The sequence below is a fragment of the Fundulus heteroclitus genome, chromosome 24 (genome assembly GCF_011125445.2).
Source record: "Fundulus heteroclitus isolate FHET01 chromosome 24, MU-UCD_Fhet_4.1, whole genome shotgun sequence".
Lineage (NCBI taxonomy): Eukaryota > Metazoa > Chordata > Actinopteri > Cyprinodontiformes > Fundulidae > Fundulus > Fundulus heteroclitus.
In genome coordinates, this window is record NC_046384.1 from 17676919 (window position 1) to 17702498 (window position 25580).

At 39.8% G+C, this 25580-nt stretch overlaps 1 protein-coding gene across 2 annotated transcripts in view; it reads left to right on the forward strand.

Annotated features, from left to right (window-relative positions):
• The window catches only part of LOC105932543 (gamma-aminobutyric acid receptor subunit gamma-3), a 146207-nt gene that overhangs the window by 91043 nt on the left and 29584 nt on the right, over positions 1–25580 (forward strand). For both annotated transcript variants that reach the window (XM_012871763.3, XM_036127961.1), the window contains 2 exons: positions 3673–3755; positions 16772–16909. In XM_012871763.3, coding sequence (XP_012727217.2) covers positions 3673–3755; positions 16772–16909 — 221 coding nt within the window. The remainder of the gene's footprint in view (positions 1–3672; positions 3756–16771; positions 16910–25580) is intronic.

Below are 25580 nucleotides of genomic sequence, written 5' to 3' on the forward strand. Positions count from 1 at the left end.
AAAATAAGGACAATTTGACAGGACAGGTTCTTTTCTTAAATTTTTTATAATCGTTTTGGGTTTACGAACCCTTCAGACTCTGACAGGCTTTTATGCCTGGAGGATCTGTTTCACCTGCACGCCGAGACTTTTCTGACTGAACCTTGCCAAATAGCGTAAACAACCCCGGCTTTTGTTTACACGGCCCTCGGAGAAGACGCGCCACCCCTGCTGTGTCAGGACGCTCCAGGTGCTGTTGTGAATAAACTGTCCTTAAATGAGCATGGATGTTCTGCCATTTTTAGCATTTCGTCGGGATAGCTTTGCGTGGAAATGTCGTCGCCCCTCTTTTTCTTTTCCCCGTTTCAGTAGTTAGAGGGTTGAGCTGCAGCTTTTCAAACAACTCCGTTCGGGTTTTTATTAACATTAGAAGGGTAAAACACTTAAAATGGTCTAATTAATAGCGGAAGTCTAACCCGTGATTGTAGGGGGATAATTTGTGCTGTTGTAGAGGTTAATACCACTGATCATGGCCTTCTGAACTGAGCTATAAATCTGCATCTTATCAGCAGGGGTTGGATGGGCTAAAACTAAACTGCTCTGTACTGAAACGGCAAGAAGTTAAAGCTGCACTAATCTTTTTTCTTTTTTTTTTTTTTGTCTTTCCACAAAACAATAGACCCGGTCATTACGTGTGATAGGAAAGGGTCACCCGCCGTGACAGATGGTTATCGCCCAACACAGCTGTTCCCTTCAGCTGCGCAGAGGCTTTCGGAGTCACTTTTACTCTTTGTACCCGTTTTTGTAACTCGCACTAATTGACCTCATTTTTATGCACTTACTGCAGATGAAATGTAAATGGCAGCTTTCGGGCTCCGCAGACCGCAGATGTAGCCACTAAGATGTCGCCACATCTTGTCAGAATAGCTGGCGAGCAAATATTGAATGTGACTATGGGGGTAAGTCAAGGAAATTTGGGGAGAGGAAAGTTGCCCAAAAACAGAAAAAAAAAAAAAAGATGATTTCATTCTGTCTAAAAACAACAGTTTTCATGCTTATGGTGAGTAAGGATTACCAACATGTGTCTGTTAAATCCCAGAATAATCGGAATGAGACTGTCGTATTGAATTTTCCTTTTTTTTCTTAAAATCTGAAGTTTAAATATAAGACTTCTGTGCCTTTACATAATTTGGAAAGATAATTTCATGGTTTTCTGTAATGTTGTTGGTTTTGCTCCATAAGGACCAGGATTCACACCTTCCACATTTCTCATTTCCCTGTTACGGGTCCACAGACCATTTTCTCCATGGTGTCCAAGATGTTTTTTTTAGCAAACGTGAGATGGGCCCCTATTGTTTTGTTTTATGGTCTACAGTGGTCAACACCTTTGACCTCTCTGATGGAAGCCATTTTTGCTCCGTTTTTTTCTTGTTGTTGAGTCTAGAGCACTAATCTTAACTGAGGCAGTAGAGGCCTGCACTGATTTAAATGTGGATCTGGGTTCTTTTGTGACCACCCGGCTGAACCGTTAAACAAAATTTAAAAAAAAAGTATGTTATGTGTTTTTTTGGAATATTAGATGACTGATTCGCTGGAGTCTCAAAGCCTTAACAGTTTTGTAATCCCTCCCAGACTGATGATTGTTTTTTTTCCCTCAAACTTTAGATCAAGGAATGATTTAACTTTTTAAGATCTGTCAGCCTGCTTCATTAAGTCAGACAGGCTCTTTTCTAAGTGAATCCTTGATCCTACTGATCTAGCACTAAAGTGTAGCTAATTAAATAAAACTCATCTTTCCAAAAATTAAAAAAATGGTCAATCACAGGTGATTAACTTTAATAGGTGAGGGTAATTATTGTTTTACAGACAACCAGGTTGGTTTAGATAGGTTTGTTCCTTTTTATAAATAAATCAGAACTTGATATAATCGCTGATCTAAAATATTAAAATTTTACTGAAAAAGCAAAACAGAAGAATTCTGTAATGCAAAACACTTCACAGCCCACTGTGGGCATACATGATTTTTATAAAATATAAACCTCAAGTGCAAATCAGCAGTTCATCTAAACTTTTGTGTAACTATTTGGAGGCCATATTGGATTCTGCAGTTTGACTCAGTGATGGACCTTGGCTTTAAAATTGACTTCAGGAATGGGTTCAGTCTGGGTTGTTTTCTACTCTGGAAATGACAAAATTCAATTTGTGATTTAAATCTAACACCGTACTTGAACAAAGATAAGAATTCTAGCTGTGTAAAAGGCGCAATAATTCATGTTAGGGTTTTTATTGAGTAAAAAAAAAAAAGATAATGCAATGACCGGCTGTTTCAGGTTTTATGTGTTTTGTATGAAGGTAAAAAAAAATAATTTAGAAAAGCCTTGAGTAATACTTCACATGAAAAACTTTTAAATTAAAACTCTTTAGTGTTTCTCACACAAGAAAGTCCTTTGGTATAAAATACAAGACTTTCTATCAAGTCCTGCTCTGATGAGAGTTTTCTAACCACTAAACCAAAGTGCTGCCCTCGTCTCTTGATTCACTGTTTTGTATTCTTAAGAGGTTATTATTAGCTCAATAGTGCTATAATTTTGTTCCACATGTCACCTTATCGGGTATGTTGTGCTGCCAAAACATATCTAAGACACATCTGCATGTCCCAACACCTAAAATCAACATCTAAAAACTCTAGTGTTGCTAGAAACACCACAACCAGAAACTCAACTTAACGACAAGCTCACTAAAATATGCTTGCTTGCTCTGTAATACATTCAAAAAGGATTTTTTCCCCCCCTTTTTTTGAAAAATATTGGATTCTTAAAAAAAAAATAAAAAAATCCTGTTTCAGGGCTCGTTCCTCTGAACAGGCATCTCTCAGATGCACTTCTATATTCGGCGCCGCCGCTTGTTCTCATTAATTTACAGTCTCAACCGAATCTAGATTTCCAGGCTCCTGACAAGAACGGGGAGCGAGCGCGTATGCAAATGGAGATTGCACATCATCTGCAATTTGTTCACCTACAAACAAGGCGAACGAGGCAGCCCTCCTCTTGTTTCGACTGAGACTCCCCTTTTGTGCGCCAAGTCAGGCAATTAATTTGAAACTGTACGAAGGACAAAGATGCAACAATGCGTAACAAGCTGGTAGGGGTAGGGGGGCGGTGTTTATGATCTAATTTTCAGAACTCCTATTGTGTCTGTTGAAAAATGAATCTTTTGATGATACAGACGTATGAAGAGGAAAACATGCCGGATCTACATTTAGGATTCGCAGAAGCAAAAAGACATCCTAGTTTCTCCTGAACATCTGGTGTATTGACTTGTCAAGTGACCATAGCTAAGTAGCTCTGCTTTTAGAAGCAGGCATGCCTTTGAACCATGACTACACCGGATTGGGTGGGTGGTGGTGGGGGGTGTACCTTCACCTCCACCTCTTATGATGAAACACTTCTGTCATTTTGAGGGATTTCACACATCAACCGTGCAATCGAGTGTGATCCTAGACCATCTGGTTTCAAGCCAGCGCCTCATTCCTCAGTTCATAAAGTGCATCCTGTGATAAAGGCAGTAATGAGTCCTGTGCACTCACAATGCGCTTCACGGTCTGCTAAACCAAGGATCTGAAGCAACTGGAGAGCCCTGAACGCCTCCATCTAATCCAGTCTCCACTCTCTCTCTCTCTCTCTCTCTCCTCAGGATGACCATCAACGCAGAATGCCAGCTGCAGCTTCATAATTTCCCGATGGACGAACACTCCTGTCCTCTCGAGTTCTCCAGCTGTGAGTCCTGGCACCAAAAAAATGCACATGCATACAAACGCACGGCGTCGAGGCCAAGAAACTTTATCAGCACGCTCGAAGTCCGATCCAAAAAAAGAAAAGGGGGCTAAAGTCAGGGCAGGCTCGTCCCATGGGCTACACTGTGTTTTCATGTGCAGATGCAGACCTTTCAGGTGCTGTTGGGAGTACTGTACGCAGGGAAGTCCCGGTTTTAAAGGGAATCGCTGATCAGGGGACTGAAGAGCAGCTCCGTGTGAGGCTGTCACTGTGAAGCCTTCTCTTCATGTTCACCAAAAAACTCTTTCCAAGCAGTCAAGAAAAGAAAAGGCACGCTTTCCTGAACTGAAAGCTAGCCATGAACTTCACAACATAATGGTCTCTTAATTAGCTACACGTTTTAGTCTGGTTTACTGCCCAGATTGATATTTTTTTTTTTTTTCCCTCTCCTGTTCAATCAGCAGTAGAAAAATTTGTCATGACACACTAAGAACTTCAGTTTTTCTCCATTTTTCTGACGGACAGGCGTGTTTATTCAGAAAGCTTCGCTTTATATTCTTCAGCGTACCTCAGGACACACGTCTCACCCCCCATATTGATTTTTAGAGTAAGACCTTTTATTTTGCGCCGCTGAATTCCCCGTTTTGAGGCGTTTAAAATGTCGGACAGTTGCCGTTCATGGCATTGCTCCTCATCAGCGCATATATCTAACAGAAAAATAAAGCCTACAGTTAAAGAAGAATTGAAATCACCTGCCTGCAGTAAAGACAGCAGTTCTTTTGGTTCTACAAATCACATTCATCTGTAGCCTTTGATATAATTATTTAAAAAGTTAAAAAAAACAAAGAAAACATGTATTCAAGTTGGACAATAAAAGTTGCTTACATTCTGATCTCTTGAGTCTGGAGTTACAGACTGATCACTTTTACCTGTGATTCAAATTCCTTAAAGTCTGTGATAGAACAGCTAAATAGTTATCTTGATTAAAACAATTCTCTAATTTTGAAACTGTATGGGTCTGCCCCCCCTCCCCATGTTTAACAGAATCACTGACCAATAAATTCATAACTTCTCATTTTAAGACCATTGCTTTTGCTTTAATATTAAGACTTCCTGGGTGTTTTAAAGCTGCTCGGTGCAAAAAAAAAAAAAATGCATGTAGATGTCATACAGTTGACCAGAAAAGTATAAATAGCTCTGGCTGATTTGGACCCAGTTATTTTCATTATCCTACCCCCTGCAAAATAATTTCCTATCCAGTTGATTGTGGAAGATCATTTTTAGCTTTAATCAATGCAAAACATTTATCGGTGTGCGGCAATCAAAAGCATATATATATATATATATATATATATATATATATATATATATATATATATATATATATATATATATATATATATATATATATATATATATATATATATATCTCAATGACTATGATCACAGTTTATCTTTATAGTAAAGAAGAAACTGAACTGCCAGTGTTGGGGCAATGCAACCAAATCGGTTTTAAAGCTGTGATGTTGCTGCAAAAAGAAACCTCTACAAACTAGATAATTACATAAAGTGAAAACTGCTTTGATTGTTTTTTTCCATTCATAAAATTCATGTTTAAATGTTTTGTACTTCGTTCCCCAAGAAGTCTGTGAAGTGATTTTAATCACTGCAAAGAGACCTACTAGTAGAATGTAATCCAATGATACACACAAGGATATTTGTACTATTCTTTCATTTACACGTCCTCGGGTTTTTTCCATTGCTAACACAAAGACTGAGCTTTTCCTAAAATAATCTATTTTTTGTAATTATTGCATCTCAATACTTGTAAACAGGGCATCGTTTTAAGAAATAAAATCAGAACAGAAAAAATGACAAATCACAGAAGGAAGGCAAATATTTTTTCTTATTTGAACGGAAACATTCATACACAGGGGAATTATGTGCTCTAGAAATAAAATGTAAAAAAAAAAAAAAAAAGCATCAAAACATGAACAGAGCATTACATAAAAGCATAAAAAAAGGCGATCTAATAATATAATGTTAATGACAAAATGCAAGCAAATAAGAGAAATGCCAAAGAGAATTGCATTACTATATAAAATGAAAGACTCATTGAATGATGAAGCATAAAGAATTCAGTCACACTTAAGAAGCAACACTGGTTGACAATCAATTTCTCCTACTGTTGTGCAAATGGAATAGACAACCAGTGGAAACTAAAGGTAATTAGCAAGACCCCCATAAAGGAGGGGACCACAGGCCACTTCTCAGTTCCTCTGCTTTCTGGCTGATGTTTTGGTCACTTTTCAATGCTGGCGGTGCTTTCCCTCTAGTGGTAGCATGAGACGGAGTCTACAACCCACACAAGTGGCTCAGGTAGTGCAGCTCCTCCAGGATGGCACATCAATGTGAGCTGTGGCAAGAAGGTTTGCTGTGTCTGTCAGCGTAGTGTCCAGAGTGCCAGAGCCCTGCAAGGTGACCTCCATCAGGCCACAGATGTGCACCTGTCTGCTCAAACGATCAGAAACAGACTCCATGGGGGGGTTTATGAGGGCCACAAGTGGGGGTTAAGCTTACAGCCCAACACCGTGCAGAACGTTCGGCATTTGCCAGTGAACACTAAGATTGGGAAATTGGCAACTGGCACCCTGTGTTCTTCGCAGATGAAAGCAGGTTCACACTGAGCAGTGGGTCAGTAATGGTCTGGGGTGGCATTTCTTTGGGGGGGACTGCACAGCCCTCCATGTGATGTAGTCTGTCTGCCATTAGGTACAGAGGTGAGATCCTCAGACCCAGGTGCGGTTCCTCCTAATGAGACAATGCTAGACTTAATGTGGCTGGGTGTGTCAGCAGTTCCTGTAAGACGAAGGCATTGATCTTATGGACCGGCCCGCCCCTTCCCCAGACCTGAATGCAGTTGAGCACATCTGGGACATCATGTCTCGCTCCATCCACCAACGGCATGTTGCACCGCCGACTGTCCAGGAGTTGGTGGATGTGTTTGTCCAGGTCTGGGAGAAGATCCCTCAGTTCTAAACTGTTATTGAATTGGGGAAGAGAGGAGGGGGGGGGGGGGGCAACAGCATGTCTTCACACTGACCTAAGGAGCATCAAAATCAGATGCTGTTTAGTTTTTGTTCTGGGAACGGAGTGAGGTGGTCTGTAAAGGTTTACATCCTTCATACCTGACTAGCACCTCTGAAATGTATTAAAGCAAACACTCTTCAGTGCTTCATAGGATGTGTCTCAATTCAGAGGCTGCATCCTTCAAAGGACGTATTTGCTGACCGATTTCGTCAGCTCACAAATCCTTCACTCTTATCAAATGCGGCTGACAAATGCGTCCTTTTCCCCGAATGATAAATAAAAATAAAATAAATGATAAAGCAGCATTTTAATTAAAATGGGTCATAATGAATACGTGAAGGGGAAAATAAAAACCGTGTACAGATATTTACAGAGGGGACGACGGGATTAACCACCGTGCTCCGTTTGTTTAGCTTCACAGCACAAGCCGATCTCTTCCGGTCGTCTTTTTTTCGATCGGCAAGATTTTAACCTCCTTTTACCAACAGGGAGCCAGTGCACTGATTTAAGAACCGGCGTGGGTCGGGACTTTTGGTAGCGGCCTTTTAAATAAGCTCCAGCTGCCGAACACCAGTAAAGAAACCATTATAAAACGCTAAGCTACTAAGGATAAAAGTGTCCAGTTTTGATAGAAATCCTTTTATTCTGGCAGTGTTCTGAAAATGTCATGATTCAAAGTTTTTTTGTTTGTTTTTTAGATGAGTTTTGTCCTTTAATCCTGTTTTTGGTTACTTAACTACTTAGCAGATCTTTACAGTTCACTTTGTGTTTCTCTGTTACCCATTTTGCTCAGTTGTTTTCTTGCTTCTTTGTAATGTTTATGAGGCTCCTGAACAATTTCTAGCCATTTTTCCCTCACTGCCTCAGTTTATGCGCCTCCACAGCTGCAGTCTGTTTGTTCAGTCTCAGTTGTTCCCAACCCGCCCAGTATATATGCTTTTATTCATTTGCTAGATGCTGCATCCGCATGGTACCCATCTTGTTCTTGCCTAGTGTTGTATTATGATTGCTTTGCTGTCTCTATTGTGTGTTAAGTGTTGGACTCCTCTCCTATCCCTTTAAATAATTATGTCTGTCCTCCTGCCTGCGTTTGGGTCCTCCTCCTATAAAAGAAAATCTTGTCAGAAGGATTATAGCATGTGTATAAAAATGCACTTAAAGTCAAGGGTTAGGGTAGAGGTAGTGTGGTGATTTTAATGTTTTTTAAAAAGTTAACTTTCCACATTAAAATGATTTCTTCTGTCTCGTGGGACCCATGTGAACCAACGGCATTCTCTCCAGAGACGCCGCTTTTAAGATTACCGCAGGCGGGTTAAAAAAATATATACGGAGTCCCAGGACTGTTGGAGAGTACAACTAAGCATTATAACAAAATTAAGACTGGATATTGGAGAAAGAAAATCAATGATCAACCTATTTAAATCAAAAAACGATAAGTAGCAACTATAACTTCTTTATGAATTGAAATTTGTTACAATATATCAACAGATGTTTGTATGTGTTTCTGTGATATTCTTTCATAGATGGTTTTTATTTATTTACGTTTTCGGTCTGTGGCCTCAATTTGCATAACTTGTTATTCAAAGCATAGAGTTTTTTTCTGTTCAATAAATTCCATTTATCCTGCCATGTTCAGCTGAATAAAACATCCAGTGGATAGATCGTTACTGTGCATCAGATTAGGAAAATAGTCTGGCCTCTGGCTCTTCTTTGGACCTTGCTGCAAAAAACATGTTTTGTAATAAAATTTCATTGTCAGTTTGACTCCTTTTTAATTCCCCAGTGAAGCAGTGGTTAAAATGAAAGACTGATAAACCTTCGTCTTTAACACTTTGTTGCTTCTTATTAACACGATCCTTGATCTTAATGTGTTGTTTTACCCTCTTCTCATGTTAGGTTTTTTTTATAGTCCACGTTTTTGCATTTCTATTACTAATTTGAAGTGTCTTGAAAACCTAACCGGGGAATAGGCCTACAAAATCTTTATCTAAAAGGCCTGTGGACAGAACAACTCTGTTTATTATACTGTATAATATGTTTGCCTATTCTGGTTTATGAAACCAAAACAAAATATTCGTCATGCTGCATCTTTATCTTGGAACAAATCATTGACGGACGCGACCACAGATCAGATGTTGGTGTTTATGGTTTTTCATTAAGGATGCCGTCGCTCAGCAGTTCGTTTAGCTTTCAAACATGTATGCAATTTTTCACAGGGGGATGGCGGCAGATATTACAGAACTGCCGTTAGTGAGAAAGCTACATCTCTTTAAAGCATGTCTCACTGGAAGCATTTGTACCCAGAACCGCTCTTTAAGTCCAGCGTCACATGATTAACTGCGGTTTTCTTGAACCAGTGAAACCCTGAACTGTTGTTTTGCGACGCTAAGGCAAAATGATCGAAACAAAGAAAGTAGAAAAAGAAATCTAATTTTTGGAGCGTTTGATTTTGACGTGGGCTTTTCGTCGTCTAATCAACCAGGTTCAATGACGTCTCCGACTGAAGCAGAGTCTTCTCCTCGGCGGCAAACATCTGTTCTAAGTCTGCCTTTAACATATCCACCGCTTTTTACTTTCCAAGTATGTGAGCATGATTGTTGAGACAGAAGGCACAGATGGACATGTCTGCAGAGATGAGTCAACTCTTTTGGAAAACCTAAGCTGTTTGTCAGACTGCTCTCTGTAGTCTTAACCTAAGCAGTTTTTTTTTTTCGTTTTTTTTTTTTACGTTTTGGTTTCCATTACAGAGCTTGAAAACTGAGCAGCAAGTGTTTCCTCCACATGCTCTCGCTTCGCTTTGCAACCATGCGCTGTTGCCCTAGAAATGGCACACGTGTCATCCACAGCAGATGGTTTTCTAAGACGAAGATCTGCTGTGTAGGAAGAGGAGAGAAGGAGACCGGTTGAGCGCACTGGGGCGATGTCTGGTGATGAAGGCATGATGAGCCCTCGCGTTGCTTCACGCTATAAACATAAAGTGACTTTAAAAAGTGTTTATACGCCTTTAACTTTTTCACACTGGTCACGCTACAGCCGTAAACGTCAGTTTCTCTGGGATTCTATGCGATGGATCAACATAAATTGGTGGAAAGTTGTAGAGCGGAACGAAAATGATTCATGGTTTGAACTTTTTTTAATTTTTTTTCAAAACTATATTCTCAGAGGTACGGCGCGCATTTTTAATCAACCCCACTGAGTCAATATTGTGAAGTCACCTTTGGCTTCAATTACTGCTGCAGATCCTCATGGCTTATGTTTCCACCAGCTTTATACGCCCAGGGACTAAAATTGCTCAGTATCAGTCACTGGAAAGAGAGAACATGATTACATTTTCACGTCTCTCCACAGAACCTACGTTTTAGGTCTGAACTTTGTATTATGTATTTTGTGTCCATTTAAGTAAAGCATTCATGTGTAGGTCTGGTTGTCCTGTTGGAAGGTAAATCTCTGCTCCAGTCTCAAATCTTTTGGTGCCTTTGCATCCAGGATTGCGCTTCATTTTTCTCCAGCTGTCTACGCATCGACTCTGACAGGCTTCCCCCACAGCATGATGGGGCCATCCTCTACCACCAGTGGGGTGGTGTGTTCAGGGTAAAGTTGCCCTTGTTGGCAAACGAGTAAAAGATTCTGGTCTGATCTGACCAGAGTACTATCTCCCGAGTGCTTGCTGAGTCCTCCTACATGGTTTGTGGTAAAGTGTGAACATGAGATCTTATGGTTTCCTTTTAACAGTTGATTTCTGTTGTCACACCCAACGAAACAAGAATCATTATCATTTTTTGTCGTCACCATGTGTTGCCATGGTGACATTTCCTTAGGATGTACATGGATGACATAACAGACTTAGTATTTAGTTTTTCTTAACATTAAAGTATGCAAAAATAAAAAAAAATAGTCTTGGTCTGATTAAGTCTGAAATCAGATCCTTAGTGAACAATATGAATTACTGTGATGTTTAATTAATCCCTCCGCGGTCCCCCAATGATGCATTCATGCCCGCAGTCATTTTTGTGCAGTACTCTTTTGCCTTGGTTTACAGAAATTTGCAATTCGACAATGCCTAAGAAATAAGAGTGTGCCAACAGGCATTACCAGTAGTGTGATTGTTAGTGTAGTGTGATAGTGTGAGGCCATAGCCATGGCCACAGATTCACCCACCTGAGCTGTGGGTCTCTGCAGCTCCCCCAGAGTTACCACAGACCTCTTGGCTGCTTCCCTAGTTAATCTCTCCTTTGCTTTCCACTTAAACTGGCCATGTTTGACTATGTTTGCAGTTGTTTTTTTAGATGATGGCTTTAAGTGTCCTCAGTGAGATGTTGGGATATTGTCTTGTTCCCTAACCCTGCTTTAAACGTTCTCTCTGACCCGTTTTAGATTAGATTCAACTTTATTGTCATTACACAGGTACAGGTACAAGGCAACGAAATGCAGTTTAGGTCTAACCAGAAGTGCAATAGAAGCAAGTGCAGGATAAACAATGGTGCCTCTCTTGGTCACGTACAGATGGATGCTCCACTTTTTAGATTTTACTTAAAGAAAAAATATATATTTTCCTTCCACTATACAATTCTTCACCACTTTGTGCTTGTTTATCACTTAAAATCCCTATAAAAAAACATTGATGGTTGTGGTAGTTATGGCTGACCTCAATCTCTCACCTCCTAGCTAAAGCTGTTACAGTTCTGCTGAAGCCTAATATGAGATGCTCCCCCCACCCCCCCACCCCCCCATCATCATTGAGCAAATCACAAACCGCCCCATAATGGTTACATTCAGTTTCATTTACTGAGAGGGAACATTATGAACCTGATGGATGTGTTGATAGCCTCCCTAATCTGCCCCATTTATTTGGTATTTTTATAGCAGTTGTACCCCTGACAGGACTTTATGCGAACAGTGTGACACGCTGGAAAGATATTTTCAATTAGCGGCTCTGGGTCTGATGAAGGAGACGCTTTTAAGATTTTGGAGCTTTTTTTTTTAATGTAGTGCAGGCACTGTGCAGGTGATCTTACATCAAAGCTTTCGAAACCTCTAACAAGACAGTCAAGCACTTAATTCACATCCTTCTGACAGTCCCCCTTGTTGTGCTACATTCAGTTATCCACATGAAAGCCACCTTCTGGTAATGAATAAAAATCATATTTTGTTGCTCCGAAAGAAACTGAGGGATTTGAACTTTTTCTGCACCCTTTATTCTTGTTGATATTGGGATTTCACAGCCGACAGTGAGGTTAGGGGTCTGCTCACACATGTCACAGGCAGACGTGTTCTGACTGATTTTGCGGTATTTCTGTTGGGGGGGGGGTAGGAGGGCTTGTTGAGGTCGGGGTTTTTTAAAAAGTTGAACCTATGAGCAGAAGAGGGGCTTTGGTTATAAGAAGCCAGATGGGTTCAGCGCTGCAGCACAAACTGACCTTTCAAAGGGCGGCCATTACGGCAGCCTCACTGATCTCTTGTTTCTAACGGTGGCGAAAAATGTCCTCGTCTGTAACACGGTCTGCTAGGAGCTGGCACAAAAGTAAAGACTCTTGGAATAAAACTATGATTTTCTCCTCTTATACAACAGTCTATTATACAACCATGAATCAAGGACAAATTTTGTGGCAGTCATTTTTGCAAGTAAAATCCTGAATTGGAGGTCAAAGTTGAAGAGCTTCATGGGTTGCCTCAATCCATTGGCAAAGCTAAATTGCGTTGCGTAATGGGCCTCCTACTAGAGACGGTTAATCCTGCAATGTGTAACAAAAGCACCTCATATTTTAATTGTTAAGCTGTCTAGAATCATCCCAGTGATGTGAGGTACGGTGTCGGTACTATAATACGCCTTACGTATTGATGGGGGCGCTGGTGAATGAGTGGAGAGACCAATATGTTCTTGACAATCTACTCAACTATATTTATTTCTTCAAAATAAGAGCTTGAAGTATAGGTGCAACTGGGTGTCGAACATAAATCGCACCATCTCATATTCAGGGTCCATAATAACTGGGGCTGAGATGACAACTTAAAGTCACAAAGTGAAAGAAACGGGATTGTGTGAGACGGACGGCTTCGATGAGAAACAAAGGGTTGGACATGATCAGCGACAATATCAAGCAAGGCTGTGGTTTTGTGTGCCAGAAAAATATCTCCCCCGCACCATTACACCACCAACTCCAGTTTTAAGTAAAACTAGACAGGGTGGACGATTGTTTTCCTGCCAAATTCTGATCCTGCCGTCAGAAAATTTAAACTGAAGTCAAGACTCATTGGACCACACATAAATCTGTTGTTTGAGCTTGTGTGAAATGTAGCCTTTGTTTCCTGTTCCTAGCTAAAAGGAGTTTTACCCAGGATGGTCTCATCTACTTCGGGATTGGACATGCAATGCATTCAGACATGGTATTCTCCTTACGTTCGTAGCAACAAGTGGATATCATAAGGGACGGTTGATTTCTTAATTTTTTTTCCCCATCATCCCTAATCAGTCTGCCCATTGCCAATATCTACTAAACATTTTTCTATTTCAGACCATTCTGGTAACTTTAGAGATGCTTGTAAGTGAAAATCCCAGTACATGATCATTTTCTGAAATACTCTAATTAGCTCGTATACCATAATACGTTAAAGATATTTTACCCCCACCCCCATTTTCATTCTCACGTTGAGCTCCAGCAAGACATCTAGATGACTGTATTGTTTCCTGACGACACCTTAGAACTTATGTAGAGACGCCAAGGTTTAAGGAAACTTTTTAATTGAGCTCAGTTTCAACGAAAAGCCAAAATCAAACCAGCTGTTCTAATTTTAGATGCCTTCTCTATCCTTACATTGAAGAATCAATTTCAATACTTGTCAGACTCTTAGCCAAAGTATTTCAACAAATTCAGACCCAGGAGTTTTCCAAAGTTTGTATCAGTTTCCAAGTTTCTGCACATTCGTCTAGTTATGCAATATAGCAGGCAAAGATGTCAGACGACAGCAAAGAAAACAGTAAGTATAATACAAAAGCACAAATTCAGCAATTTCCATATTTGTCTCTCTGCAGTGAGTTGCTGCCATCTGATTGGCTGAATTGCTGTTTGTGTCGTCAAACAACTGAACAGCTGTACCTAAATAAAATAAAATAAATCCTAGTAATGTCTAAATTGGCCTTTAACGCTTTAAAGGGACAGTGTGTGACTAATTTGGCTTTTAATTAGTAGAATAGTATACAATAGTCTAATAACATCACATAAAAAATGAAAGTGTTCTCATAACTTAGAATTAGTAGTTTATAAATACATACAAGGGTTGCTTATTTTGGAGCCCAAATAAGCAACTGTACGTTCAGAAACGAGTCCAAAAATACGTGGACAGGGCCAAAAACCATTTCATACAATGAATGTAGCTATTAGATATGCAGCTTAAGCGAAAATTCAGACTGAAGAAACTCAATTGCCTACCTCCATCAATCAGGGACTCATCCGCCTCCGACGCAAGGCAATCAGCTTTGAACTGCTCCTCCTCAAAGCCAATCAGCATCCTGGGTTCATCTTAAAAAGAACTCCACATCCTCATCTCGGCCTTGTCCTCAGCGAGCAAGCAGTGGCTGCGCGTGTCCGGTTTGGACTCTGTCGACCGGTTTCAACCCACCTCCATCCCCTTCTCCACCATCGTACCAAGCTCCGCCTGGCTTTCCTACGGTCCTCCTTCAACCTCGTCCCTATCAGAGTGTAATTCCTCCTGGACTCTCATGGAATTCCCAGTCACTCCTTAAAACGGTCCGGCAGAAGACCGCCATGCTGAGCCTGGTTCTGCCAGAGGTTTCTTCCCAAGGGGGAGTTTTTCCTCTCCACAGTCGCTTCATGCTTGCTCATCATGGACAGTTCATGCAAACCTGTGTTTATCAAGTTGGACATCTAGCTCAAACAGATCATCATATGGACTGAACAAACTTTGCTTATCTCCACTCCACCACCAGTTTCAGACCCGGGGGGAAATATCCCTATTCTCATACGCCTGCTAATGCATATTCAAGTATAATTCAGCGTGAATTTTTCCTGCCGAGGTCTGAGCGCCAAACTCTTAAAATATTGTATCAATAAAATTCTTCTAATTGCCTTTTCTTTCTGTGTGAGTTTTTCAGATTGAAATTAACAGTAGCCAATACATGGAGGACATGTTCACATTGTCACACTTATTATACACAGCGGCTGCCATAGTAGCTATTGGTTTGCAATTGTGGTCGTTTGAAATTCATTGCCAGCGTGAAAATCTTAACACTGGGGGCCCGAGGTAAAAATTACATTAAATTAAAACTGAACCAGGTCATGAAAGCACAAAAAAACAAAAGCTAAATATGCTAATAAAATCTTATGGTTTAGCTAGCTAGAAATATATCCCCACATCATGACGCTGCCACCACCATGGATCTGGAGCATGGTCTGTTAATTCGTGGCCTCTTCTCCAGCTCAATCGCCACCTGGGAAACGAAGTCAATCTTGCTGATGAGCCATCAGTTAAATTTTTACCGAATGCGATAATGACACACCAATCATCAGAAGCTGTCACTTTTTATTTTGGGCTCTTCACCACTTTTCTATATTGCATAATAAAAATGTGTCTGTTACTCTAATAGCGACCAACACTAAAAATGAACGTATTGATCCACTGTTTAGGTATGGAAATGTTCCCTACACTCGACGGGGCGAAGAGATTTCTTTATATGCCAAATTTGTCTTTAAGGCACTGAAATAAGTTCACTGACTGAGTTCGGCAAAACCTGTGTACCACTCATTTTTACTCCTGTCATCTGGATATTGCAAAGAGACGTTAGGAATAGCTGTGAATGTGTGATTATTAGGGGTAGGCTGAAAATTGGCAATAATATCATGCGTTAGTCTTGATTATATGGAAGAGATGCAGCTGAAGAATCCAAATTTCACATTTAGCTGCACTTGTTTGTGGTGAAAGACAAGCGGGCGTTAGTGGAGAACAGACAGGGAGAATATTGGAGCCAAGGCCTCAGAAGGCTGTAATTTATAGCATTGTGAAAGAACATGTTGCTTCAGGGGGCTTTTAGAGGGTATGAAACATTTTGTAGCTGCAAACACGCACTGGTAGCGCGATGAAAACACCGTCTGCAGTCAAGATAATTGAGCAAAGCCAGAAGAAAAATCATGGCAATAATGTTCAACTAAAGTAGTATTTAAAATTCAGAAAAGCATAATTATTATTTTTTTTTGGCCTCGCTATGATTTCTCTCCCTTCGCTGAGATCTAAATAAAGCCATTTATAGAACTCATATGTTTGCCACAACGGGCCTATTACTCATTATTGCTGCTATTTATTTTACCAAATAAGCTTTAGTTTTAACACAAACGGAGAGGTTGATGGGATTTTAGTGTGAAATGTGGACAATGTATTTCAATTCAATTTCAAACACTGTATAATTTTTTTGTTTTTACCTGCCCAAAACCCTGACCTGCATGTCCCTATAAAAATCAACTAATAAATAAAAAACATGGTTTCTCACCGTCTGGGGAGATTTTGTGTTTGTCACACATGCTTGGATATTTGCACTTCAGCCAGTTTTAAAGCTAAAAGTGTGATAGGATGCAGCTGGTAGCCTGTGAAGCTACTCCAGTGAAATTGAACAAATGTTACCTTTAATTACACAAGTGAACATTTGTTCTCCGTAGGTGCACCTCAGCAGAGTCCAAGCAAACAAGTTAAGACTGATGGCTCAGTTGGTCTGCATTCACTGAATTTCCAATGAAAAGCTGCTGTATAATTTTGTATAAATCATGCAGAACTCTGGTATAAATCATGCATACAACAAAAACTGCATTGCTGCAGAAATTCCACCCTGCCTTCAAGTTTTACTCTCATCCTTTTTTTCCCCATCGCTTTATTCCTTTATTCTTCCAAACGCAGTCCTAACGCGCCCTGTGTGTGATTTCCAGATGGCTACCCGCGGGACGAGATCGTATACAAGTGGAAGCGAAAGTCGGTGGAGACTTCGGACCAGAAATACTGGAGGCTTTACCAGTTTGACTTCATGGGGCTCCGCAACACGACGGACGTGCTCAAAACCACGGCAGGTGGGTCAAAGGTCAAAGAAAGCTCTCCACGGGTGGCAGTCCACACAAACTGATTCTGACAGTAATACGGAGCCTTGCAGAACCATTGAACATTCCCGCCTGTTACAACCCCAAACTAAATGTAATTTATTTGGAGTTTATTCAATAGACCAACAAAATGTTGCACCTAATAGTCAGTGGCGGCTGGCTCATAGGGGGCGCTCGGGCGCTGCCCTACCTAGATGTGTTCTATATAGATTTTAAAAGTATTATTGTCAGTTTTTACTTAATAGTACGTGGCTACATGTAATCATAATTATTAAAACACTTCTAATTGACTCTATCAGTTGACTCTCATTTAACAGTGCATTTCCACCAACAGAACGTATCATTTCTCTTCTTCTACACTTTTGGGGCTGTCACTCAAGGAGCCCCACAAGTGTAGCAAAATAACCAATCGTATACTGTTGCTAGGGAAAATTTATAAATATTTGGCCAATCAGCACCGCTAAATGAATGGCTTTGGGGCTCCTGGAGTCTCTGCCCTTGCTGCACAGTGATAGGTGTATAGACCAGTTCACGCGTGACGTCACAAGCTACATCCGGGTCACGGTGGTAGGCAAAAACAGTACTGTTTTCGCTTACCACCGTGACAAAACGGTTGAATTAGAGCATACTTTTAGTTTATTTTTGGAATTTAAACAATGCCTACGACTTGTTGTGCTCCTGGTTGCACACAGAGGCATTCCAAATCGTCGGATGTACGTTTCTTTCGTTTGCCAAAGGACGAAGAAATAAATGGATAATTTCAATGAAAAGGATGCAGGCAGACAATCCCAATCGACTGTGGGATCCATCATACCACGACAGAATTTGCAGCCTACACTTCATCTCCGGTAAATACAACTTAATTTTGCACTAGTCATTGTTCTACTTAATTCATTATATAAATAAAAAAATAGGATATATATTTAAGTCAAGACGTAAACGTTTGTTTCGTAATAATATACATACATGTACAATGTATGCAAACCCTCTGGCATGAGTCTGTGAAAAGGATTAATAAGACAAAAACACCAAAATAATCCTTAGTGAACAATGTTTTTTTATTAATTAAATGCTTATTGTGAAATCGTAGTAATTTTCCGACTTTTAATTTAAATGCATGTACTGGGTTGGGCAGGGAAATCTATTGGCCAGCCCCACCAAGATATTTTTTCACCAGCCGCCACTGCTAATAGTGCTATAAGAGGAAAATGATACATGCTTTTAACCACGTTATCAAATATGTGGTGGGAAGATAGCTTGTGCTAAATACAGGGTAATCCTGGAAGAAAACCTGATCAGATGCTGCAAAAGATGCTGAAAAAGCCCCAACACCAGGGTGGAGCTTCAACTTCTAGCACGACAAGGATTTAAAGTATGTTAGCATGGCCTATTTAAAGTCTACACCTAAATTATGTTAAGAATCTTGACAATTGCTGTTCAGTTACTGCTTTCCACTAAATCCAACTTAGACAGAACTATGTAGAAATTTTGAATGGGCAAAATGTCAGTCTTGATATCCATTTCCCAAAATATCAGCAGCTGTACTTGCAGGAAAAGGCGTTTCTACAAATCGTGGACTCAGGGCAACTGAACCGTAATACAAAGCGCACATTTACAATTTTCTTGTAAAGATTAAAATCCACGTTTTCTTCCACTTCTATTATGCACTTATGTATTTGTTGGGATAGAAAATCCCAACAAATATGTTCAACTCTCTGGTTGTAATGTGGGAAAAAAAATGTTAAGGAGTTAACTGTACATCATTTCCCACCCAAACCTTGTTGAAGGTGACCGGTCACCAAAAAGCGGGCAGCTGTTCAGACTCTTGAACTCTTCACCCCGTCAGAGCTCCACAGGTTAACTTCAGCTCCAAGCCCATAAATGCAATCATATCACTGCAGTTTCAAAGCTCATAAGTATTCCCCTTTGGGTATAAGGCCAAATAGTTTTTTTTTTCCCACTGACATTAATCACTAGGATTAAAGATTAAAAAGGAAGTTTAATTATTCACTCCTCCTCCTCCTGCATGCCTGTACGGTTGTTATCCTATAGTGTATTTTGTAGCTTGAAATTCTCAGACAACGGGAAAACCTTTCGGCTCCCACATGTGGACAAAGCTCTTCATACATTTTTAATGCGTTTTACATGACCTTTAAAAACAAAAATTGATTCGGTTGGTTTAAATAATTGAAAGACAGAGGACACAGACCTATTGTTAACCCCTTTTAACCTTGTTTAGAAGGTGCACATTCCTCCTGGTAAGTGCCATACGGTGCTTTGTCTTCAGAGAGAGACGGGCCCAGATCTGCATAATGTGACCTGATTCAGCTTTCTAACAGCTGAACCTCTGTTCATGAATATTCCAGGAACAGGATTACGGTTAGGAGACGGGGAAACGGGGAGTGGCATCTAATTATTGAGGAGCTCAGAGGAAATTAGTTGTATAACTCCATTTTGTTTGGCTGAACCTTACAGAATCGTAGTGTTGGGAAACGAGACCAGTCAACATTTTGAGCTTTTTTTTTTTTTTTGTATTACCACATTGCACACTGGGAATACTAATTAAGCATTAGTTTTAGATGTAACACGGATCCTAAAGGTTTGCCCATCCCAAATAATATGCTGGCATGTTGATGTATGGATTAACCATAACTCATGTTCCACCTTTAATGTAATAAAATTACTCGTACAACTGGACTGGAAAACCAACATATATTAGCAGGGGACGTGTAAAAAAGTATTTAAAAAAAAAGGGGGGGGTTATAACCATATTGCATAAATAAGCATACCCTAATTCCCTGTTACGGCACCTTTTGGTCCGATTCTACCATTCAGCCTCCGATGGTACACATCTGGGAACATGTAGGGAATTTGATTAACCTGGAATACATTTCGTCTGTCTCAGTAGGACATGCACATAATCATCCTTTTTATAAAGGTATCGAAAGGCCAAGAGGCTTTTTCGTTTTCAGCATCACACAGAGACTGAGCAGACATTAAAAAACCACCAAGAGGACAGCTTTATCGGAAGAAAATCAAAAAGACCAGAGCTAAATCTGCGGGCCCATCTGCAGAAGGCCGTGGAAAGGAGATGAATATCGTCAAGATGTGGCGTCTCCTATCAAAGAGGACTGAAAACTACATTCAAAGCTGCATGAACTAAGTATTAGGGTAAGGGTCTGCACACTGATGAAAGCCTTTATTTACAGATAGTGAAAACCTAAAATTCAGTCTCATATAATTGGATTTACCTCAAAACACCTGCAAAGGTTTCCTGAGCCTCTACATGGTCCCTCAGTCTGGGTTAGTTGGTGACACAATCATGAGGAAGACTGCTGACTGGACAGATGCCCAGAAGACAGTCACTAGCTATGTTTACCTGTACAAAAGTAATCGGAAAAAAGGGCCGATCGGAATAAAAATGATTCTTGTAAACAAACCAAGAATATTGTCATCGGATTAAACTCAAATCTGAATGAAATTGTAATTCGAATGAGAGGAGTGGTTTATGCCAATTGATAATCTGATTTACAGGATTAAGTTATTCCAATGTGGCAAACTGACCTGAGTGTGCACATATTTCTGTGTTGGTGAGTCGCAGAAATACATCAGAAAGCAAAACTGTCGGTTCTCCTGATACCACCTTTCAATTCAAAACATTAAAAGAGCTCAAAATTGTTATTTATTCTCTAACATTTCAACTGTAATTAAAACTTCGTGCATGTCAAGCCTGTGTGCTCGGAAGACAAACCCGTATAATACTGCTTCGTTTGCTATTTTTTTGTTCAGCAAAGATGGAAGTTCTTCTTCTGTGTGTGTGTGTTTTTTTTTTTAAGAGGGATTTATTAACTGCGCATTTCATACTGGTTTTATTCTGAACAAAGCCAGGTGCATATACACGCACATTATGATTAGATTAATTGCGTGCCCATATTAACCATTTATTCAGAGTGTTTCTAGTTTCTTTAATCTAAATACATTTCAGTCCAATCAAGAAATTTTGTGCATGCAAACATAGCTACCGACTCCCTCGATAAGAAGGGTAGGTCATACAACATCATTACTAACAAAGCTTGTTGTTCAGAATGCTGTATCCAAGCATATTCATAGAAAGTTGACTGGAAGGAAAAAATCTATTTGAGAAATAGGGGGAGATTTTCAAAGAGTAGGCTGAGGTCAGAGCATCAACAGTCAGTGCACATAAATCCTACACATGGGCTACACGTAGCATGCCTCGTGTCAAATCCCTCTTGAACCAGAGATTATGTATATCATATACTCATCTTACGTGTGGTAAGGAGATCAAGAACCGGACTGTTGCTCAGTGGTTTAAAGTCATCAGATGAGATGACAGTGAAGTTTACTTTTCATTTGGAAGTCAAAGTCCCAGAGTCTGGAGGAAGCTCTGCTTCTCAAACCCCCACTTAGTTGTGTCAGATGGCCGTTCACACTGAGCCTGGTACTGCTGGAGTTTTCTTCCTGTTAAAGGGGAGTTTTCCTTCCCACTGTTGCTACATGCAGCTCGGCATGACGGTTTGCTGAAAAGTCAACAGCACAATGCAAGTGACTGTACAGTGTGTCTCCATGCTCATCTAGTATGAGTGGATGCTGTTTGTCAATAGAAACCAATCTGTCTGGATAATTGGATTGAATTGACTTTGTAAAGTGCCATCAGATGACATGTTCTAAATTGGTGCTATATGAACAACTAAATTGAGAATAACAGAATGCGCATTGTTCTAAGTCCAGGGTGAAATCGCCACAGTTAGTGACGATTTCATGGGCTGGTTCTGCTCCCATGCGTTTCAAGTCCAGTCAACGCAGACATCTACCAAGAGGTTTTAGATAACTTCATGCTTTCTTGTGCTGATGAGCTTTATGGAGATGCTGATTTAATTTTCTATTCAATTTGTAGCACCAATTCACAAAACATACCATCTCAGTGTAATTTACAAAGTCAAGATCAATTAAATCATACAGACAGCAGGTAGACACTCCTACCAACACTGCCAAAAGTATCAAAAGTTGGTTTGGTGACAATGGCAGTATTGGCCAGTTTGTTGGCCAATCAAGCCAACAAACTGGCCTTACCAGGACACCACAGAGAATCTATGGAATATTGTCAATAGGAAGATGAGAGACACCAGACGCAACCATGCAGATGACCTGAAGGCTGCTATCCAAGCAAGCTGGGCTTCCAGAACACCTCAGCAGAACCACAGGCTGCACTGACACACAAATTAATGCAAAAGGAGCCCCAACCAATTGAGCACATAATTAACATACTTTTCAAAATCCTGACTTTTTTTTGGGGGGGGGGGGCAAAAAAAAGTCAGGATTTTGAAAAGTATGTTAATAATTATGTGCTCAATTGGTTGGGGGGGGATTATTGACATATAATTGACATATAATTTTCCAAGACACTTAAATTTGGTTATTCGCCATATGTAAACCATAATCGTCAGAATTACAAGAAATGAAGGCTTGACATATGTCCCTTTGCATAAATAATCCGTATGAACTCCACTTTCTAAAGTGAGTGACAAAAAATATTGAACTGTTCTGATATTCCTACTGTCCAGGGTGTACCCTGCCTCTCATCCAATGACTGCTGGAGAAAGGCACCAGAACACCCCCCACCCCCAGTGGTGACAGAGCTTTCATCCTGAGCCACTGATGGACTTACAAATTATACATTTCCCTGGACTCCCGACTCATTGTCAAAATGCCACCAAACTAATTTTCTGCTGAGATGCTCAAAAGTAACAGCAAACCTACACATCGACCTCATGCTGTTCAAGAGATTGTCCATTTTGTAATTTAATACCTCGTTTTCCTTTTTCCTGTCTCACTTTGCCTGGGCTCCATCTACACATGCATGATGATTAGCTCCCTGGCTAAAAATATCTATTACTAATTTACATCATGGCAAACTTCAAAAGTGTTTAGTTTCTTTCCTCTTTGCGTATCTACAACCTCCATCTCCTCGATTTCTTGTCCTTTATCTCTTATAAACGTGCAAATGGGGGTGTTTTAATGAGGACAGAGTGGACAGATCCCAGACCGCTGGACCGCCTGGGACCCTGCTGCAAAGCAATGATAATTATCAATTCTGTAGCGTCCTCTTCAAAAGACCCCAGTGTAAAATCCTAAAGACTTCAGCACTTTACTCCTTTATCCCACTGCAAATTCTCTCAAAGCTGTGGGAGTTAAGTCCTTTTCTAAATTTATATTCAAGAGGTACTGATATTAATCGTTTTCTTTTTTCCGTCATGTGTCTTCACTTGAATCTTGAGTCCCAACTCCCTAATGGAAAAAAAAAACTGCAACTCCCTTGCTTTCTGTCCCGTGTCTTGGAATACATCTTTTCAATTTCACGTCCTTTATTTCAGCATATTCCTGAGAGCTTTCACAATCCCAGCCGGAGCCCAGAAAACTGTGATTAAAGCTTGCTGCATGTAGAAGAGATGAGCACTGGTGTCGAAAATGCCAAAGATTTGTTTGTGTGGTCACTTCCAACCTCCTCAACGCTGAAGCACACATGGTCCAGTCATAGTTGAGCTGCCAGAAGCCTTTGAAGGTTATAGGAAGACATCATTAGATGCAAGTATGCGCTTTCAAAAAGTATTTACTCACAGATTCAGTCAGTTTTCCTTGTGGGTCATATCAAAAAAACGTTTTCGATCTTTAAACGTATCATACCACGGTTAACACAACAAGCAGTTTCAAATAATGTTTATTAAGCTGGACACAGTCTAAACCTGCCTGGCTTTCATTAAGAAAGTAATAGACCCCTTAGTTAACTAGAATCAATAAAAGTTTTCACCAACACTGAGTCCAACTTCAGTCAGCATTATTACTGCAGTACCAGTAGAATCAATTAAAAAAATTAAATAGAACCTGTCTGACAACATGAAGTAGGCCAAAATATCTCAAAACTCAACACATCACACCCATATCTAATGAAATTAATGAAGAGAACAGTGCTGAACCCTAAGGTGGTCAGACTACTATGACTACTCCAAAGGAGCATCAACAACTCGAGTAGGTTACAAAAAAAAAAAACAGACTATCTCACTAGCAAGTCTACCTCTGAATGTCTATGGAAAAAAAACAAATGGAGGTTTTAGAGTTGCCTAATCAAAGTCCAAACTTCTGTCCAATTCAGACTGTGGCATGGCCTTAAACAGGTCTTTAATGGTCCAAATCCCTCCATTTTTGACTGAATAAAAACAATTCAAATAGCAGGCCAAATTTTCCTTGATTTAAAACCAGTTAGCAAAGGTAGCACACATTGCACTTGGGTGCAAGTATGTTTTCACATAAGGCCAGGGTGGTTTGGATAGTTTTTGTTTTCTTTTTAATAAAATAATCTAGAAATTGCTTGGTGTATTAACTCTGGTTATATCATCATAAAGTTTCAGCCCTTTTAAATTGTTAAGAGACATTACTTTGACATTACTAACCCTAAATAGCTAAGAAAGCTTAAATGTATCTCTTAGACATTAGTAAAGCTCTCATTGCCTTCCTGAGAATATTTAAACTTAACTACTAGATTATGTTAATGAATTAAATTTAAATTAGAAATTGGTATTTTCTGGCTTCATTGTGAAAAATGTATACAGTTTTTTCAACTCTTAATTGAATCTAATAATGTGAAGTTAATTTCAAGACAAAAAAGGCCTGTATCTGTCTTCAGACGCATAAACTGACCCTTGGGTCAGAATAAACTCTGTGGAGGTTAATGAACCGTGGCAACATGAAGTAAATATTGATATCAACAATATTTGTTGTAGTATGCCATCATTAAATGTGTATGCATAATCTAACAAAAATATATTTAGATGTAAATATCATGGCGTATGCCAAAACTGTTGCATGCAAACCTCTGGTCCAAAGCTGTCCCCCTCCTACTGACCTCCAGAGTACCCTCAATTGTAAAGTGGCCATTCTAAATGGAGCTATAAGATCCAGGAGTTAAAGACCCTTAAAAATGGCCTAGCACTTTGCTTAGAGGGTCATTGTGTCAGTCTGATGACCCCTACATCACACGGCAGTTCACAAAGCAGAGGTAGCAATAAAGTAGGTAAATGGACATTGGTCTTTGATGTGGGGGTCTCTAGCTTCTGAGTGGTTTTATTATAGCACAAAACCCTCCATCTGAACTAATTGCTCAGATAGAGAGGCCTGCTGGTAGGGAAAAGAAAATGTTAGAGTAGAAAGGCTCACATGTAATATATTTTCTCTCTGCAAAATCTCTCCAGTTAGAATTGAAGGCAGTTAAAACAAAGAAAATTTCTTATTTCCTTTCGGTACTTTGATTATTGTCTAGATAAAACATTAAATTATGATAGTAAATGTACATAATCCAACCTTTTATAAATCAAGAAAATGACTGTGGTTTACAGAGTGGTGTGCTAGTATTTCTTAAAAACTCTCTCCTTCCAGAGATGAGATTCAAGAGGAAACCCAGACATTCATCTCCTCAACAGCTCTTTCCTGCCATGTCAGAAGGATCCTAAGGTGTTCCCAGACCACAAGATTGTTTTTCCTCAAAGTTCTGGGTTCCTAAACATTTTGATGTTAAATTGTTGACCTTTTTAAAATTCAAAAAATCACTATGAAGTTATTTTTGCGCCGGTTA